Here is an 18944-nt window from a genome sequence, read left to right on the forward strand (position 1 = left end):
AAAATGACACCATTGCTTTCTCAGCTACTCAAAATTGATTGCAAATATGGGAAATGTTCAATGCAACCATGTATAAAAATGTATCGCCGTGAAACGATTGCCCAGTTTAGTTAAGGAATGGAATTGGTTCCGTCCTGGTTTAGGAGCGATTTTGTGAAATATGAGGCACGTTTACTAAGGCCATTGGTTTGGTATCTCCCGGAATGTGTTCCACTGGCAGCAATTCCTTTTGAACTGGGACTATACTCGCTCTCTAGTCTAATTCTTTGGCGTAGAGTCTCTTTGTTCAGGACACTGCTTATAAGTAAAGAATCCACTCTATATGGATCCTTGGACGGTGTCTAGTTGCGGGAAAGGAATTTTCTGTAGTAGTGCGTGACTTGGAAAAAGAGGTACACGAAGTATTGGCATTAGTTGGGGTTTCTAAAGAACTCCTTATCAATAACCCCACCAAGGTGAAGATACTTCTCCAGCACGCAGACTGGAACCACACTGTCAACATAATACAAAGCAAAAAACGATATGCGCATATGATTGGTAACTATAAAAAAATTACAACAACTGAACCCTACCTCATAAGATTCCCCAGCAAAAAGCACAGACAGGATTTTATGCGTTTTCGTTTTAATGTCCTCAGTACAGGTGAGATTATGACTATAAGGCAAACTTTGCCACCTCATATGGTTAAATGTCTTTTTTGTGATTTAGACATTGGAGAAGTATCTTTACAACATTTGTTGACGCAATGCTTGGGTCTAAGATCGGCACGTATTGATTATTTTATTAAATATGTGCTTAACCCAGAGAATGTTGATCTGGAAGCCCTTTGGAAAGACATGCTGTATGGACCTAGGGTCAAACTTCAATTGGCTATACTACGTTTTCTAAAAGATAAATGTAAACTATAGGGAGGTAGTTTTGCTACAACACTTTGCATGTATTAGTATCCTGTACTTCTTTATTTTATGTAAGGTTCATTTGGATGTATAAATCATTTATTCTTATTTATTAAGATCTATTATAAGGAATGCTCTGGATTAAAAAAAATGTATGTAATGTATTTTAAAGATCTGTTCTTATGTGTTTTATATATTTTTTTTGTAAAGGTTACTCGTGACACACACAAATAAAGGAAATAAATAAATAAAGCTTTTCTACTTTCCAGAGCTTCGTTTAGCAGTTTTTCTTTGGGTGTTTCCCAATCGCTTTATTTTTCAGCAATTTTTGCCACAAATTGGTGAAACCAACTTCTGTTCCCTTTAGTTTACTTTAGGCAGGGAAATCCTCATCAGGGTAGGGATAGTGAAGCGTTTATTCAACCAGTTTTATTTAATAAAATGTTGAAAACTGTTTACAAAGTTGTCCGCCACACATTTCTGACCCCTCACACCTGCCAGTTGTTGATTATGCCCCATAATCCACCGCAAGGGTTGATATGCAGTATTTGTTTGTTCGGAAGTGCCAACTATTTGTTGTATGTGTAGTAGCTTAAGCAAACAGGTTTGGTACTGCTTTCATGTATTTCTTTCCCACAATAAATCATGTTGATATCTCTGCCCAGCATCTCGACATCCTAGCCATGTTCCTAAATGGCAACCCTGACCTAAATGGGTGAGGTGCATGTTTTATATGCTTACCCTGGATAGGGAAACTGCTGAATGAACTCCCAGCACTACCTTCCCTGGTTGTAATAAAAATAGCAAGTGATCAATCTTCATAGGAGGACAGGATTTCCCAATAGTCTTGACTGCAGGGTCAGCATCATCTTCTCCGGGTAGCAGTCAAACAGGAAATACGGCATAAAGAGATTCAGCCTACAGGGCTGTCGGGAGATGGATGAATCGGGAAACCGGAATGGTGTATTTGAAGATGGGACAATGAAGATATAAGATATTAAAATGTTTTTTTGTATATGCTCCATCGCTTATCAGTGTTCTGTGGGAGCAGTCCTACATGTATATTTCATTTTCAATGAATGCAAAATCTATCAAAAGAGAGCTTTTAAAACAAATATATAAAATTGGGAGGGAAGCATAGTACAGGTTAAAAAGGAAGAAAAGGTTTCCTCAGATCTGATATGTACATCTGACATGTAAATGAAGTACTACTTAGTTATTTATATATGTGTCACACTCATGGCTATATCCTAAGTGGTTATACAGCCTGTAGGCACGGTCATGGTGAAGTTCGGCACACCTGTTGATTACCCCCAGTAATTGATTGGCCAATTACTTATTGAGTGTATACGTCCATTAGAGCAACCAGTGGAGGGTTCTCAGATTGGCGGGCTCCTGTTCCCCAGCAGAAGGTGTGGTGTTATGTTCGCTGTGGTGGGTAGGGGATGAAGGCTATAATTCTGCTGCCCTGCTTAGTGTGTGTCTTTAAACATAGGACAGTTGGCAGTCCAAACACTGAGTTAATGTGGTATTATACTGTAAATAACTGCATGACTGGTGCCCATTAAAGGTTTGAAGACCACATCTGTCTGAGAACTAAAAATAAATTAATTGGAGGCCCGGCAATATTGTGTAGGCTTTTCACAAACTATTTGCATGTCCCTTACCACTTAATGGCTCTGTCTGCTACTGTCCTATCACTTCTGCAAGTGAGTAGATTTCTCTCATTTACTTGACTCTCTTCCTTGTGAATAAATAGATATCACCCTAGATAGACTTTTCTTGAATTTACTTAGGCCATTGTATCTTAGAAGGCAATGTAACATCTCAGATGATTTTTTTTAATCCATACCCAACATGAGGGGAATGGATTCCCCAAAGAAGACGCTGCTGAAGCTCATATGAAAAGTAGTCATGTTCAGAAGACGCATACATTGGAAGTGCTTACACAAAACTGCAGCTAAAGCTTGCGCCCTAGACCAAGGTGTCTAATTTCTGAGAATCATGAGAACCTGAACACTGGTGAGGGCACAACTTAATCCTCCCTGTCCCCTCTCTGCTTGAAGTGTGGGATTAGAACTTGTGCAGTATTGTATCCAGTCTTAAGCAGCTCCAGACCTTCTTTTCTCCTCCCACTCCATATTTATATGCTGGGGCTTAACTTCCATGACACCCTACATCTACATGTTTAAAACAAGAAATGCCAGAAGGGTTACATTATATCCTACCTTAGATGGCCAATGTGCCACATCACTATACTGATGATGCTGCTCTTTGGGGAGGAATGGTAGCTCAGTGTCCATGCGGATTCAGTTCTGTTCTTTGTTGATGTTTGACAAGCGCAGTGTGACAGGCAAACAGGAGTGCTAGTTTCTTTGATTGTGTCAAACATAGACTGATTTGACTGTCCATTATGTAATCTTATACACACCCACATTCCTTTCCAGTCATGCTTCTAACAATTGCACGGACTCAAGGTGTTCTCCAACACTCTACTAATCCATGCAGCCATTCCATGCTTATATTCAGTTTGTTAAGGAGATAGTTATGAATTTGCAAGTAACATTATAAGGGTGATATTTGTGAAATACTGCTGTTTTTTTACTGCCCTCCCAAATTGGTGTACTGCAGGGAAATGGTGAATACTGCCAGAGGTATTCAGTTAGATCTCCAACATGGGAAATCCACCATTATTTACCCTGAATTTACATGTGGAGGTAACAAATGTGAATAGGCAGCTAAAGTATTTCAAACTTTACCCATTGTACAGCAGTCAAGTACAGGCACAAAACAATACCGTGTAAAAAAGGGGTTGACATTGGGCCATTCTAAAGGGTGAAAAGGTGGGTATCTCTGGTGCTCACACTTTACCATGTGGTGCATAAAATGGTCCGAAAGTATACTTCTGTCCTTATGTAAAAGGAATACAGTACTGGTATGTGCAACTACTGTACAATATATATTTCTGCCATTTAATATGAAAAATTATTCAAGTTGTATTTCTGTAATGCCACCGGAGTTGGTGTACAAACACCAGTGTTAGCACAGTGTCCGGTGCTAACTCTGAATTCGGGTAGAATTTCAGAATTGCTGCCAGTGGAGGTGGCATTTACTTCTAGTGGTATTCCTGTACATCCGCCCCACTCTTATTGAGACCTTAGATATAAGTACAAGCAGGCCCTTAACTATAATTATTGTATATGTTGCAATAGGAAATCCATTCTCATACCGAAAGCTTTCTTTTATTTCTTCTGCACTCTTAAAGGTGATATGGGAATGCCACGCATGGGCTCCCCCGGGAATACCACAAGTGGGCTCCTCAGGAATGCCACGCGTAGGTTGTCCTCTGTGGCCTTTCACATACTGATAGAATGGAATGAATGTGCATGAAAAGATGAAACTGATGGCCCAACTCCTCATGCTTTTTATTTGTATTTACAGAAAATGAAGACGGCGAGTGTCAAAATAGTGAAAACTGTCAAGAGCATCCATCACCGATCTCTGGCCAATCCTACCTCTGCATCCCCTTCCAAAAGGTGGGTGATGGGGACGGCCAGTTCAGCGATACAACTGAGGAGCCAACACCAGTGAACTCTACCTCGAGTACTCCACAGGCCACTCCGACCAACAGCCTTAAGCGCGACGTTCAGCACAGGAGGTGTGCCATGGTCCTTCTGGGCTGTGGTGCCCTTCTGGCCACTGTAGGTCTCGGCTTTGACATGCTGGAAGGAGGAAAGTATCAGCTGACCCAGGATGAAGTGGAACCCAAGGAAGAGAAGAAAAAGAAAGAGAGCATCTTTCAGCGCTCAGGACGCCCACGCAGAAGCACCAGCCCTCCCGCGAGGAAGCTCTTAAAAAAAGAGGAGCTCTCACCCGTTCCAGGTGAACCCCCTTCGTCACTGACCCAGCTATCCTTATCCTCCATATCTGAATGTAACTCCACAAAGTCCTTGCTGCGCTCGGACAGTGATGAAATTGTGGTGTACGAGATGCCTGCCACCCCTGTGACTGCAGAGGAACCTATACCATTTGTTTGCAATCCCTTGGTCAATGTCCATATTGAGAGCTTCAAGCGGAACCCTAATCAGTCCCTCACCCCTACACACGTGACAGTAAATGCCAGGCCACATCAAGGGCACCGGCGCACCCCCTCAGACGGGGCCATAAAAGGGGCGATAGTGGTGGCAAATGGTACCACGTCTAACAATTGCAAAGCAAGTGCTCCAGTATCAGGTATGTTTTGCAATGTCTTCTGTGGGTCAATTGTGGACTATCTTTTGAATGACTGCATTGGGCTAATCATCTGGAGCAGGGTGAGTGCTCAAGTGTCATGCAGCATAGTTACTCAATGCTTTGAGATTGCTAAAGGTAAACCCAGTGTCAGGACTTTAATTAATGACCCCCGTTCAGGTTTACGGTGTATGCTTCAACCTTTCCTGTTTTTTAATGTTTTATTTTTCAGATTTGTGTTTTAGTTTATAAATGCACTAAATGGTGTACAGTGGTAGAATTGACTTCGGCCACACAAAGTGTGCATAGCTGTTAGATCAATGAGTTGATGCAGGTAAATGTATAATCTGTATTATACTATAAGAAAAATTATCTGTATTTCATGTCAGGGATTTTAAAAGAGAGCAATAATCCACCATGCTTTCGGTAACTTTTAAACAAAATATTTCAAACAAATGTAGACCCTCATTAAGAGCCAGTTAGGAATAATATAAAATTATGGTAGTTCAAATACCCCTGGGTTTAGCGTCCACCTACTTATTGAACATTGTGTTTTTACAAGTGAGGCCTTAAATGGAAATTATGACACACCATGAAATAGTGTAGATCCTTATATAAAAAGTAAAATAACATATTTGCCTCCTATCTCACTTTAAAAAAACTGGAATTTGTGCCGGATTGCTGACCTCCACAAGCAAGTGGTATGATGCAACCCATGGCATCCAAGTCATGTCATGCATGTCACCAGTGACGTATGATTCGAAAATGCTGCCATCTTGTCTTTCGGAATAAAACTTTGCTACACCTTAACCCTGCTTCTTAGGAGCCACCACTTGACCGAAGTTTCTGTAATTGAAATTCTTGTTTTCCCCCTTCCTGCTTATATAACCTCTTTCGAGGGGATTGGGTCCTCCGACGTATTCCATATCTATGACATGTAATCACCACAGCTGTGCTGCTTCGGAAACTTTTTCGGCGTCTGCGTCCTGCGTCGATGACGTCGATGCGCCGTCGTCCAGGACCTCCTCCGACGTCCGACGTCATCCGATGTGATAAGTAGGACGCACGACGCCCATAGCCTCAGTTCCGTTTTTTCCGCGAACGTGTTGCTTCGTGTTTCTCGGTTCTAAGACATGACTCTTTGGAGTTCTGTTCTTTCTGGTTCTTCGAACCTGTTCGTTTGTGAATTTCCTTCGGCGATGTCTTCCACTTCGTCTTCAACCCCGCGTCCGGGCTTTAAGAAGTGCGGGGAGTGTGGGTCCAAGATGTTGGTGACTGACTCACACGACGCCTGCCTCTGGTGCCTCGGGGAGGCCCACGACACGGATGACTGTATCGACTGCCAGTCGCTCACGTCCAAAGCCTTACGCGAACGTAAGAAGAAGTTGTCGGTAGGTCGGGTGTCCAAGCCCCGGAAGTCGAAGTCGGCGGGGCTTTCGACGTATGATTCGAGGGGTGACTCTCCGCGTCATCGTCGGAAGTCTCGTCGGTCTTCTTCTAGGAGTGGGTCTCGCCACTCCTCAGCCTCTTCGAGGCATTCTCGGAAGCGCCGTCACCGGTCGCCTTCCAGGTCCTCTTCCGAGGATTCTGCACGGCACGTCGGTTACCCCACCAGCCGTGCGACGCCGGAGGAATGGGCTTCCTTCGGGAAGAAAATGTTGGCGATTCTTGAGTCGCAGGGTACTCAGCCGTCCGCGCCCCCGAGTGGGGTCGGCCGTGTGAGGTCGAGAGACGCCGCTCGCAAGAGTGGTCGGCACGAGTCACGGGAGCGGTCCCGTTCGGACAAGGAGGCTCGTTCTCGCCGTACCCGTTCCAGGTCCCGGTCCTCGACGCGTTCGAGACCGTGTGCTCCTGTGCAGTCTTCGAGGAAGACATCGACGTCTGAGGCGTCGAGGGCGTCGACAGGCTTTCTCGAGGCTCCGGCTTCGAGGACGTCGTCGAGGCCGGCGACGATCAGGTCGTCGAGGGACACGCTCGGGGCTCCGGCTTCGAGGGCTGTGTCGACGCCGCCGATACTGGAGGCGCTGCATCTGACGTTGACGCCGATTTCCTCGACGTCGACGCCGATCCTCTCGGCGCCGTTGCCGGTTTTCTCGGCGTCGGCGCCGATTCGCTCGACGCCATCGACGCCTTTCGTGTCGGAGGTGCCCCGTGTCACGGGTGTACCCCCTAGGAAGGCTCTGGTTAAGAGCAAGCACTCTCGGGTGCCTTTTCGCCACCTGGAATATATTTCGGAGGCGGATGAGGATTCTGATGGCCTGGTTCCTAGTCAGGTGCCAGATGAAATTGTCTCGGGCCATAGTCAGTTTGACGATTTGAGGCAGTCACTGCATGATGCCAGTGGACTGGACACCTCTCCGGAGGTGGAATTTTGTAGGCCTGAGCCTGGCTCCCATGCCGATTCCTCGTACCGGCGCCTTATGGCTAGGGTGTCTGAGTATCTGGGATGGTCTGCTCCCCCAGGGGAGTTTGTGCAGGATGATCTGACGGACATCCTTGATGTTGGTCCCCCAACTGACCCGGTACTGCCGTTCCATATGGCTTTACAGAGAAGGGTGGCGGCGGCTTGGACTGCTCCGGAGAGTCTCCCGGCGGTGGGCAGATCCTTGTCGCGTAAATACCGTCCAGCCAGTAGCGACCCCTGCTACTTGACCAGGCACCCCACTCCGGAAAGTTTGGTGGTGCAGGCGGCAAAGCAGGCGTCGTACCCTACCATCCCTCCTGATAGGGACGACAAACGTTTTGATGGCTGGGCGAAGAAAGTGTTTTCTTCTGGTGGTATGGCGCTTCAGGCGGCCAACTCCATTTGTGCCCTGTCTCGTTTCACACACACTCTGTGGAACTGTGTTGCGTTAGCGGCTGAACATATTCCCGAAGGGGATGAACGGGATGGTTTCCTTGCTATGGTCCAGGATGGTAAGGATGCCATGTGTGAGTCCGTTCAGTCGGGTCTGGACTTGGCTGAATGCGTCAGTAGGTCCATGGCGGCGAGCACCGTGATACGCAGGTTTGCGTGGTTGCGGAAGTCGGGGTTTGCTCCTGATGTGCAGTCCCGGCTCCTCAACATGCCCTTTGATGGTGAACACCTTTTTGGCAGCAAGGCTGACGAGAGCCTTGAGAGGTTGCAGACCTCAAAAGCTGCAGCGAAGTCGTTGGGCGCTGCAGTTCGCCAACCTCTGCCTTTTCGTCCTAGGGGACAGCAGTGGAGGGGTGGTTCCTTTCGCTATTACTCATCCTTCAGTAAAGCGAGAGGAGCTGGCAGTCAAAGAGGCCAACGCAGGGGTACCAGAGGTGGACGACAGGGTACCCGTGGTGCCAAGGCCGCTCGGGCAGTTGCCTCTTTGCCCTCAGGTAACGCCGCAGCCGCTCCCATTCAGTCGTGAGGCCATGTCCCATGGTTCGCCGGTTGGGGAAGGCTGGCGCAGCATCTTGTAGAGTGGCAAGCCATTACTTCAGATGTGTGGGTTCTGGAGATCATAACCCACGGCTACTGTCTTCCTTTTCGGCACAGGCCTCGCGACAATCCACCTTTGCAGAGTCCGGATCCGCTCCTTGCGCAGGAAATTCAAGCCCTGCTGGAGAAAGGTGCCATAGAACTGGTGCCTGTAGCGGAGAGGAACAAGGGATGGTATTCCCCTTATTTTTTGGTTTCGAAGAAAGACGGGGGATTGAGACCCATCATGGACTTGCGCGGTTTGAACAAACTCCTCAGGAAGGACAAGTTCAAGATGGTTACTCTCTCTCAAGTCCTCCAGGCCCTTCAGCTTCTGGACTGGTTGGTGTCACTCGACCTCAAGGATGCTTACTTCCATGTGCCGATCCATCCCAAGCACAAGAAGTACCTGAGGTTCGCGGTTGGCGACTCGCACTTTCAGTTTCGGGTCCTGCCGTTCGGATTGACCTCCGCCCCGAGGGTTTTCACCAAGCTCATGGTGGTGGTGGCAGCGCATCTCAGGCAAGGGGGGATTCACGTCTACCCCTACCTGGACGATTGGTTGATCAGGGGGAGCTCTCCCGAGCAAGTCCTGGATCATCTATCGATCACCTGTCGCTCCCTTCACAGGCTGGGCTTCTCCCTCAATTTAAAGAAGTCCCATTTGACACCAACACAGCGGCTCCAGTACATCGGAGCAGTGCTCGACACTTCCCTGGGGCAGTGTTTTCCTCCCCAGGTGAGGGCTCTTCACATTCAGCAGATGGTGCACAAGTTTCAGCATGCCCAGACGCTCCCAGCGTTCGAGTTCTTGAGGTTGCTCGGCCTCATGGCATCCTGCATTCTTCTGGTGCCAGAGGCTCGCCTGCGGATGAGATCTTTGCAGTGGGCACTCAAGACGCAATGGTCGCAGTCCTCCGGCAGGATGTCGGACTCGATTCAGGTGCCGTCCTCGGTCGCCCAGGACCTTCTGTGGTGGGCCGTCGAAGGCAACTTGATGAAGGGGGCTCCATTTTGGCTTCCCTGGCCGGAGGTGACGATCGTGACGGATGCATCCCTCACGGGATGGGGAGCTCATGCCAACGGGCTGACAGTCAGCGGTCGTTGGTCTCCGTCGGAGTCCAGACTCCATATCAATCTGTTGGAGCTGAGGGCCGTCAGGCTAGCCCTGAAGGCTTTTCTGCCGTCTGTGCGAGGGAAGAATGTCCTGATCCTGACGGACAACACAGTGGCCATGCACTACCTCAACAAAAAGGGGGGGGCAGGGTCACTTCCTCTGTGCAGAGAGGCGATGCAGCTCGAGTTTTGGGCCATCCAGCAGGAAGTTTCGATCTCGGCAGTTCATCTGGCCGGAGCCGAAAATGTGACGGCGGACGCTCTGAGCAGGCAGAGCGCAATCTCTCACGAGTGGGAGTTGGCTCAGGAGATTCTCCTGGAGATCTTCGCCCTTTGGGGGACCCCTCAAGTGGATCTCTTCGCCTCCAGTGTCAACCGGAAGTGCGAAAGGTTTTGCTCGCGGGAATTTCCTCCAGAAGGAGCCTTAGGAGACGCGTTCGTGGTGGAGTGGTCATTCCCGCTGCTGTACGCGTTTCCTCCAGTCCCCGTCATCCCGCAAGTGCTGCGGAGGTTACGGAAGTTCGGTTCCCGGATGATCCTCATTGCCCCGGCGTGGGCTCGGAGGACGTGGTACCCGGACCTTCTCGACTTATCCATCTGCCCTCCACGTCGTCTTCCCTACCGAGACGATCTGCTCTCACGGGAGGGGGGTCAGGTTCTCCATCCAGAGGTCAGATCCCTCAACCTTCACGCTTGGCTTCTGAAAGGTTGAGGTATAAGGATTGGGACCTCCCTGAGGACGTGATGGAGGTGTTGCTTTCGGCCCGAAGGCCGGCAACAAAGTCTCTGTACCGTTGCCGTTGGCGTAAGTTCTGCGACTGGTGCAGAGTTCAGAATGTGGATCCTTTTGCATGTGACATCCCCATGGTTCTGTCCTTTTTACTTTCTTTGGCCCACAGGGGCTTGCAAGTGGGTACCGTTAAGGGTTACCTGGCGGCGCTGTCCATCTTTAAGCGCTCGTCTGAAGAGTGTTCTTACTTTAAAATCCCTTTGATTTCACAGTTCCTGAAAGGGCTCACTAATGTGTTCCCTCCGTCACCTTTCCTGGTGCCCAGTTGGGATTTAAACCTGGTTCTTAAGTTTCTTATGGGTGCTCCGTTTGAGCCTTTACATTCTTGCCCTTTGAGGCTGTTAACTCTGAAAACTGTGTTTTTAGTTGCGGTTACTTCCGCTCGCAGAGTGAGTGAGTTACAGGCACTTTCAGTTAAGCCTCCCTTCACTGTATTTCACAAGGACAGGGTTGTCCTTAGAGTTCGTCCTTCTTTTCTTCCGAAGGTAGTGACGGAATTTCATTTGGCCCAGAAGGTTGTTCTTCCGGCATTCTATCCTCCTCCGCATCCTGGTAAGGAAGAGGAGAGGCTCCATAGGCTTGATCCTAGGAGAGCTTTAAGCTTTTATGTTTCACGCATGTCCCGGGTCAGAGTGGATGATCAACTCTTTATTGGTTACGCTGGAAAGCGTTTGGGGCAAGCTGTGACGAAACAGACTTTGTCTCGCTGGATTATTTTGGCCATCTCGGAGTGCTACCGTTTGGCGGGTAAGGACCCACCGGCTGGCTTGCGGGCCCATTCTACCAGGGGTGTGGCTGCGTCTACTGCCCTGCAGAGGGGTGTTCCTATTCGCAACATCTGTGATGCAGCCACCTGGGCTTCAGTACATACATTTGTACGTCACTATTCCCTTGATTCCATCCGAGCACAGGATCTGGCCTTTGGCAAGGCGGTCCTTTGCTCTGCTATTTGATTGGCTATTCTACATTTTGATTCTAAATTCTTTCCCTCCTCCTTGCTTTGGTACTGCTTTGGGAGTCTGTCATAGATATGGAATACGTCGGAGGACCCAATCCCCTCGAAGAACAAGTTACTTTCTTACCTGGTAACGTTCTTTCGATGGGATGGTCCGACGACGTATTCCATATCGCTCCCGCCCGGCCTTCCCCGCTGCAGAATTTCTTTTGCGATTGCAGCTTACGTTCCGCAAGGCTTTGTGTCTGACTGGCAGTTGACTTATGTCACACGTTCTGGGGGAAAAAAACTACAACTGAGGCTATGGGCGTCGTGCGTCCTACTTATCACATCGGATGACGTCGGACGTCGGAGGAGGTCCTCGACGACGGCGCATCGACGTCATCGACGCAGGACGCAGACGCCGAAAAAGTTTCCGAAGCAGCACAGCTGTGGTGATTACATGTCATAGATATGGAATACGTCGTCGGACCATCCCATCGAAAGAACGTTACCAGGTAAGAAAGTAACTTGTTCTTCTCTTTGTAGCTATTTAGAGCAGATAGTGATCGAGTTCCTGCCACCACTCCCCTTCCAGAGCTCCTGGTGTGCCGCGCAAAGCAACTATTGCCTGTCCCTAAGTTCAAAGAGGCGGTGCAGCCTGACGCACCATGATTTTTCAGTATTGCTGCAATTATCTACATAGATATTGAGCCTCATTACGAGTATGGCGGTAACCCGCAGGTGCTACCGGGAGGTTGCCACCGGACATGTTACACTTTACCGGCGCCTGACTTTCCGTACCACTGGGACATTACAAGTCTCGGCAGATCGGGAAATCAGGCTGCCGGACAATGTTAGCCCCCATTCCCATGGAACCCCACAGGACTCCATGGGAGTGGGGACACGGAAGCACCGCCACTGTTGCTAACGGTCCCGGTGCTTCGTGAAAACTCTGCGAGTGAGTGTTGTTGCACCCGGCAAGTCACACCCCCACCCGCAGAGTTGCACTGTGGCGGTCCGGAAAGGGTACTGGTACGGTGCGACCGGCACCCTTATTTCTAGATCGCCACAATGGTAATGAGGCCGATTGAGCTAGTCGATATGGTCACTATCCCTTCTATCAGCACTCTTCGTTCTTGGTAGTCCTTTTGATTTGGAAAAAGAAGACAAGAGTAGTGAAGGAAGTATGGAAGACATCTGGCCTTGAAAGACTACATTCTTCCCCTACTCAGTGGAGCTACTATAATGAACCTTGAATTATGTGGGGGAAATCTTGGGGCTAGACGCATGTCCTGCAAAACTGTTCAATTTGTGGATTTGTTCAGATCCTCAATGACAAAATGCTCTATGACATCATCACAGGTATTCTGTCCCAGTTAAGCTGCGTTTTCTGAAGTAAAGATTTATGATTTCACAGATCATATTTCTGCCTCTCTGACGCCACATTCTCATGCTAAACTCGATTGTTTGCTAACTGAGCTCACCTACAAGCTTTAATGCAATCTTGCCAAGCCAAGTTAGGGGCCAGTGCCGGCTACCACAAATTTATTGGTCACTGCCCAATATTTAATTTACCCGACTTATGGAAATGCTTTATTCATAAATGCCTTTTCTTGACTACTTAAGTTAGACCAATTGCACGTATCTGCCTACTCCAATATCTGTGATGGAGAATAGTTACCTTGTGGAGTGATGAGTTTGAATGTTCATCTTCAGGCAGAAGATGATGGCAAGGTCCCTTGTAGTGCCTTCAGCTCCATTGACCAATGTGTCATATTGTAAAAACTGTGTAAACCCTTTGGAAAGCTCCTGGCTTGAGTGCCCTCTTCAAGATGTGTACAGAGCCTGTGAGTCACATGAATTGTGGCATGATTGACTCAGTATATGCAAAAGAAGGTCTGGGTGTCCCTCTATCGGCACAAACACAGCCCATTGACCTGTTCTTGGGTGGATGGCCCCGGGAGAGTCTCAGCCACGCTTTTGCTCACTGCACTTTTCACAGAGGAGAAATGTACATATGCATATCAGTCTTTCCCCCACCCAAAGGCAGTCTAGCACCAAAATGCTAAAGTGTGGCTGCGGACTCTCGAGTGGGAACCTTCCCAGAGAACAAGTCATTTAACCTTGTTCGTTCTCACAGAGGGGCGCCTATGACTATTCTTTGATTGTTTAAGGGACTTCGGTTTAGTCACCCTAAGTTTCAGTGTCCTCCAGATGTGGACCGCTTGCACACTGTGCTGAGAGGCACAGTAAGGCTGGAACACGTGTGTAAGGGTTGCTGTTGGTACTTTTGTTCAGAAGAGAATTGCCCTAACATGTTGGTGCTGGACTGCCCTTGTGGGCCGGACAAAGACTGATATGCAAATGCAAATGTTCCCTTCTGTGGAAAGTACAGTGAGCTAAAGTGTGGCTGCGGAACTCTCGAGTGGGAACCTTCTCAGAGAACAAGTCATTTAGCCGTGTTTGTTCTTGCAGAGGGGCACCTATGACTATTTTTTGATGATTGACTCACTATTTTGTGCTTCAGAAGCAGGTGATGTGAGTACTGTGGACTTGGCACCCGTTTGTGGTGCAAGCATTACTAAAGCTCGATATTATTATTAGAAGCTGCAGGAGGTCATGCCAATCAATGGTTCGCTATTTTGGTTGGCAAATTTCTTTTTAGAGAGCACTCAACTGTTGGTATGGGCTGGGGTGATATCTTTGCATCGCTGTTGTCAGAGCTAGATGTGTGATGATGGATGGTGCATCAGATCTGACGAGGGCATAGCGAAGTTAGAATGCTCTTCTGATCCAAGTAATGAAAACAGACCCCCCACTACCATGTACGCTCGGCAACCAGCTGTCTTAGCCTCCCATTACACCATCACGGCCACATCAAATCATTAACTGATCAAAATATTAAGTTGGCCTCTCAAAGTATGGGAAGGTATTCCTGTATTCCACAGTGGCTGGTTATCTTAATGGAAAACCAATGCTTCTGAATGATTCAGTTTTGTGGTTCTTTGTGAAGGTTCCATCTCCCTGAAAGGTGCTTGCACATCCCATTGAAAGCGACTTGTGCAGTTCACCCGTTCTTTAATGAAATGCCTACTTTCTTTGTACCCAGCAGGTACCATAAAGGAAAAGTTTTTTTTTTTGCATTGGAGTTCCTCTTATAATCAAATAACCGCTGTGTGGCATGCAGTGCTGATGCTTGGTCTGAACACATTAATACAGCTGTGCAGGTGGCAAAAAGGGGCAGACACCTGCTTATCTGTTTTTTTCTGTTGGGCATTTGCCTACCTTTAGGGAGTTTTACAGGTGGGTACACCACTCATCTGGAGATGCCTTTTTACCGAATGAAGCGTTCTAAGGAACACTTCTCATTGGTCCCTTAAGGTGCACAACCTAACCTCCCAATCAGGATTCAGGACGGGTCAGTCTCAATTTATGAACCCCAAAACTTGACCAAATAGCCTTTTTTAAAGGACCTTTAAGAAGTATTCTGTTCAGTAAAGGACATGTTTTTTAAATTGTGTAAACGGGGTTCGGGGGGGGGGGGGGACGGTAGGGGCTTGATAATGTATTCCCTTATTCTCCAGCATTGGATCTTTCATATATTCACATGCTGTGAATATTCCCTGTTGTCAGACTGGGAATCCTCAGTAAAATGGAGCAGTTTAAATTAAACTGAAACCTCAGTCACTTTAGTGCTCTTATCGTCATCGTTTTGGGTCATACTGCCCCCAGCTAATAGGGAACACTCCCTTAACTCCGCCCCTGTCGGTCCTCTTCAGATTTATTTACTGAACATTTGTGTTGGGAGTCCTCAAAAATCTTCATCAATTGTCTTCGAATATTATAATCACATTTCGGAATTTTGCTAAGAAAGAACATTTGTTCCTCAACGTCGTTCGACGACCGACAACGCGGAATCAAAAAAACCTCCGTCTAAAGTTCCCGCCGCCAGTGAATGTCGAAGACGAGTTCAACAACACAGTTGGGTCTACCTCATGGCGGAGTCCACGAGAAAGTGCCTGTTCAGTGCGTGTGCCCTGTGTGGGCTGAAAAACATCTATGCGGAGGACCACCACAAAGAATCCCTCTACTGCCTTCACCTTTGCCCAAAGTATGTCATCAAGAACTGCCAGATTTGCCAGGATCGTCATCGCCATCTTGTCGCTTGGCTGGAGGATGCTGGCGAGGCCTCTGATTCGGCTTTGGTACAAAGTCATGCCTTGTTATGGCAGGGCAGGATGGCCCAGCGAACCATCACAAGTAAGAGGTACAGATTGCACGATGACCAAGCCATAAGCAACAAGAGGCAGAAGGAAGCCTCAGGCAAAAGCTTGTGATCATCCCGCAAGGACGGCCCCCACCCCCCACGAAGGTCAGTACCCAGAGAGAGCCAGGTCGGGAAAAGGAACAAAGCCCTTTCCATTGCCCCAAAGAGGCATTGAGTTCCAGATCCATCTCCAAATCGGGTGAGCATTCCTCTCCACGCTTATCGCATTCTGCTAAGAAGCCGTCTTCTTCGCACTCCAGGTCATTTACGCCAAAGTCGTCTACTGCAGCTTCCTCATCGGCGAAGCCGGCAACAGCAACAAAGTCTGCGGATGTATCATCATTGACGACAAGGCCATCTAAAACATTGTCCACAACTAAATCTTCTACAAAACCATCAACTCCTGGACCGTCGACCAAGATGACAAAATCGTCATCGACCTCGACGGCTACGACCATGAGCACACCGACTACGGGTGCCTCGTCCACCATACCGTTGTCAACGACTAGACTGTCGACAACCCAGGAATCTCACCAAACCATTGTCACCACTGCTTTTGGACCAGAGACCAGCACCAACACAACAGCAGCACGGGCTGATTGCCAAAGAACTGCTTACCCAAACCTGGACATAGCTCTACTACCAGGTGGCCTTGTGGTCCCAGAACCGAGTCTTACACAATCAGAGGAGAAGAACACTGTTGTACCAGAGAAAGCCTCGCCTCCTAGGGCTCTGCCACAGAGGAGTCTACCTCGGGGGAGGCAAGCCTTGTTAGACCACCATCTCTATCTCTAACATCCCTGCCATCAGCAGGGCTCATGCAGCCTCCTCAACCTCTGCCCCAATGGGATCCTATGCTGTCCGCAGGAACTGTCCAGCATCAACCACCATGCCCTCAAAGAAACGTATCATTGGATCTGTTGTCAACTCTGGCAATTTTGGTGGCAACCCTCCATGCACTCCCCTTGAGAGCACCAGTTGCCGAACCCAGCAAGCAGAGGCCAGCTGAAGCCCCAGGACCCTCAAGAGAGGGTTACGAGATTCCTCGCCCCCCCACACTCCCAAGTCGCAATGACACCGGTCGGCACTAGAGTTATTGACAGATGAGGGAGCGGACACGGAACCTGGGGAGGGCACGTCTTATACTCATTCCGATACAGACGAGTTCAAGGATTTCGTCACTGCAGGTGGTGAACCAGATGAAGTTCCTCTCGGGGACCCTCCCCCTGACAAAATAGGAGCGTTCCACGTGTTCATGTCCAGAGCATCCACAATGTTCGGGTTATCTCCGGAAGAGCAAAGAAAGGAAAACGTTTAATATCAGCGCAGAGAACAACACAGGTAGTCTATCATGGCCATACCACTCCTGGAGGACATCTGGGAAGACAGCCTGATAGCCATGGCACACCCGGCAACTGCACCTCCAAAGAAAGATCAGTTTGACAAAAAGTACAGGGCTCCAGAGAGTGCTGCGGCCTGTCTCAGAACGCAGCCCATTCTAGACTGTGGTTTCAGCGGCAGCCAGAAAGAGGTCGTCCAACCCACCCTTATCCTGCTCGGTGCCCCCTGACAAGGAGGGCAAACGCCTTCACGCCTTCGGCAAGAGGATCCTCACAGCAGCGGCCACAACCATCAAGGCGGCTAACGTTATGGCCATACTCGCCCGCTGTGATCACGAGTTATGGTACAAGTTGGGACCCCTGTTAGAATTCTTGCCAGAGGACAAGAAGCAAGAGGCTTTGGACATTCTGCTTGAGGGTGAGATTGCATCTGGCACGCCATCACCGCCTCCGTCGACATTGCAGACACAGGCTATGGCCAAATGGGGAATGGAGTGGTCCTGCGCAGACCAGGTTGGCTTAAGGCCAGAGACTTCAGACTAGATGTCCAAACCCTGGGTGACTTTCGATGGTACAGCCCTGTTCGGGAAGAAGGTGGATGAGGGCTTACAGGCCATAAAGACTGACACCGCCCGCTCCCTGCGCACATTGCAGCACCAAGCGCCAGTCCTTTGGCGCAGGGAAGGAGCACTACAATAGAACTTTACGGGACAACCGCAGCACATATCAGTCGTCCTTGTCCTACAAGACCCCTTATTCATCTGCGACCAGTACAGGAAGCAAACCCAGTCTTACAAGGGTTCCCAAAGACGCTGAGGCTCCTCCCAGCCTAGGGGCCAATCGGGCATGACTGGCCAGGGACCCCCCACTTCAGCACCCCAGTGGGGGTCGCCTTTCAGACTTTGTCGACGAATGTGCTCAAGTAACATACGACGTATGGGTGCTGTCCCTCCTTCATCTGGTACACTCTCTGGAATTCATAGAGTATCCTCCGGACATACCGCCTGTGCAAAGACCGGAAACACTGCAGCTCCTTCTAATACAAGAAGTGCAGTCTCTACTAAGAAAAGGCACTGTTGAAAAATTTCACAGGAACAAGAAACTGAAGGGGGTGTATTCTCACTACTTCCTGGTAAGGAAAAAGGGTTTACTCAAAAATCCAGGGAGTTGGAGACACATCCTAGACCGAAGGGTGCTCAACAAGTTTCTCAAGGCACAGACCTTTTGTATGGTAACTCTGCAGCAAGTGCTCTCTTAGCTTTAGCAGGGGGATTTCTTAGCATCCCCCGATCTCGAAGACACTTACTTCCACATCCCTATTCGCCTATCACATCGGCAGTACCTTTGTTTTGGGGTGACAGAAGAGCACTATCAGTTCGGGGCGCATCTCTTCGGGCTCAGATCAGCCCCTCTGGTTTTCGCCAAATGCCTTGCACCAATGGTGGTTCACCAGAGGCGTAGAGGGGTTCAAGTCTACCCATACTTAGACGACTGGTTAATAAGAGTCCCCCTCCTCCTCACTTGGCAGAAATCCAACACCGCTCCACGATCCAATGTCTTCAGCAGCTGGGATTCTCCATCAATTTTCCAAAGTCTCAGCTAACCCCCTCTCGGACGGCACTGTACCTCGGAGCACTGTTAGACACCAGCGCTTGCAGAGCCAGACCCTCGTACGAGAGAATAATGGCCCTTTTGCAGATGGTACATTGCCCCAGCAAAACCCGGTCGACCTCAGCCTGCAGCTACAAGTCTCTGCTGGGGTTACTGTCTTCATGCAGCCCACTGGTCACCAACTGCAGATTACGCATGAGGCCAGTGCAGGACTTCCTGGATGCCAGATGGATCCAAGCTTCAGGCTCCTGGGAGGACCTCATCGCGCTGACACGAGCGTTCAGGAAGGGCCTGCTCTGGTGGTCAGTGAGAGAACACATCCTG

The 18944-nt window shown here is 48.9% G+C and overlaps 1 protein-coding gene across 1 annotated transcript in view; it reads left to right on the plus strand.

The window, feature by feature from the left end:
- Positions 1–18944, plus strand: part of MAP3K9 (mitogen-activated protein kinase kinase kinase 9) — a 623616-nt gene that overhangs the window by 575142 nt on the left and 29530 nt on the right. The window contains exon 10 of the mRNA XM_069638859.1: positions 4338–5129. Coding sequence (XP_069494960.1) covers positions 4338–5129 — 792 coding nt within the window. The remainder of the gene's footprint in view (positions 1–4337; positions 5130–18944) is intronic.

This window comes from Ambystoma mexicanum, chromosome 14 (assembly GCF_040938575.1).
Source record: "Ambystoma mexicanum isolate Mex_15411 chromosome 14, UKY_AmexF1_1, whole genome shotgun sequence".
Taxonomy (NCBI): Eukaryota; Metazoa; Chordata; class Amphibia; order Caudata; family Ambystomatidae; genus Ambystoma; species Ambystoma mexicanum.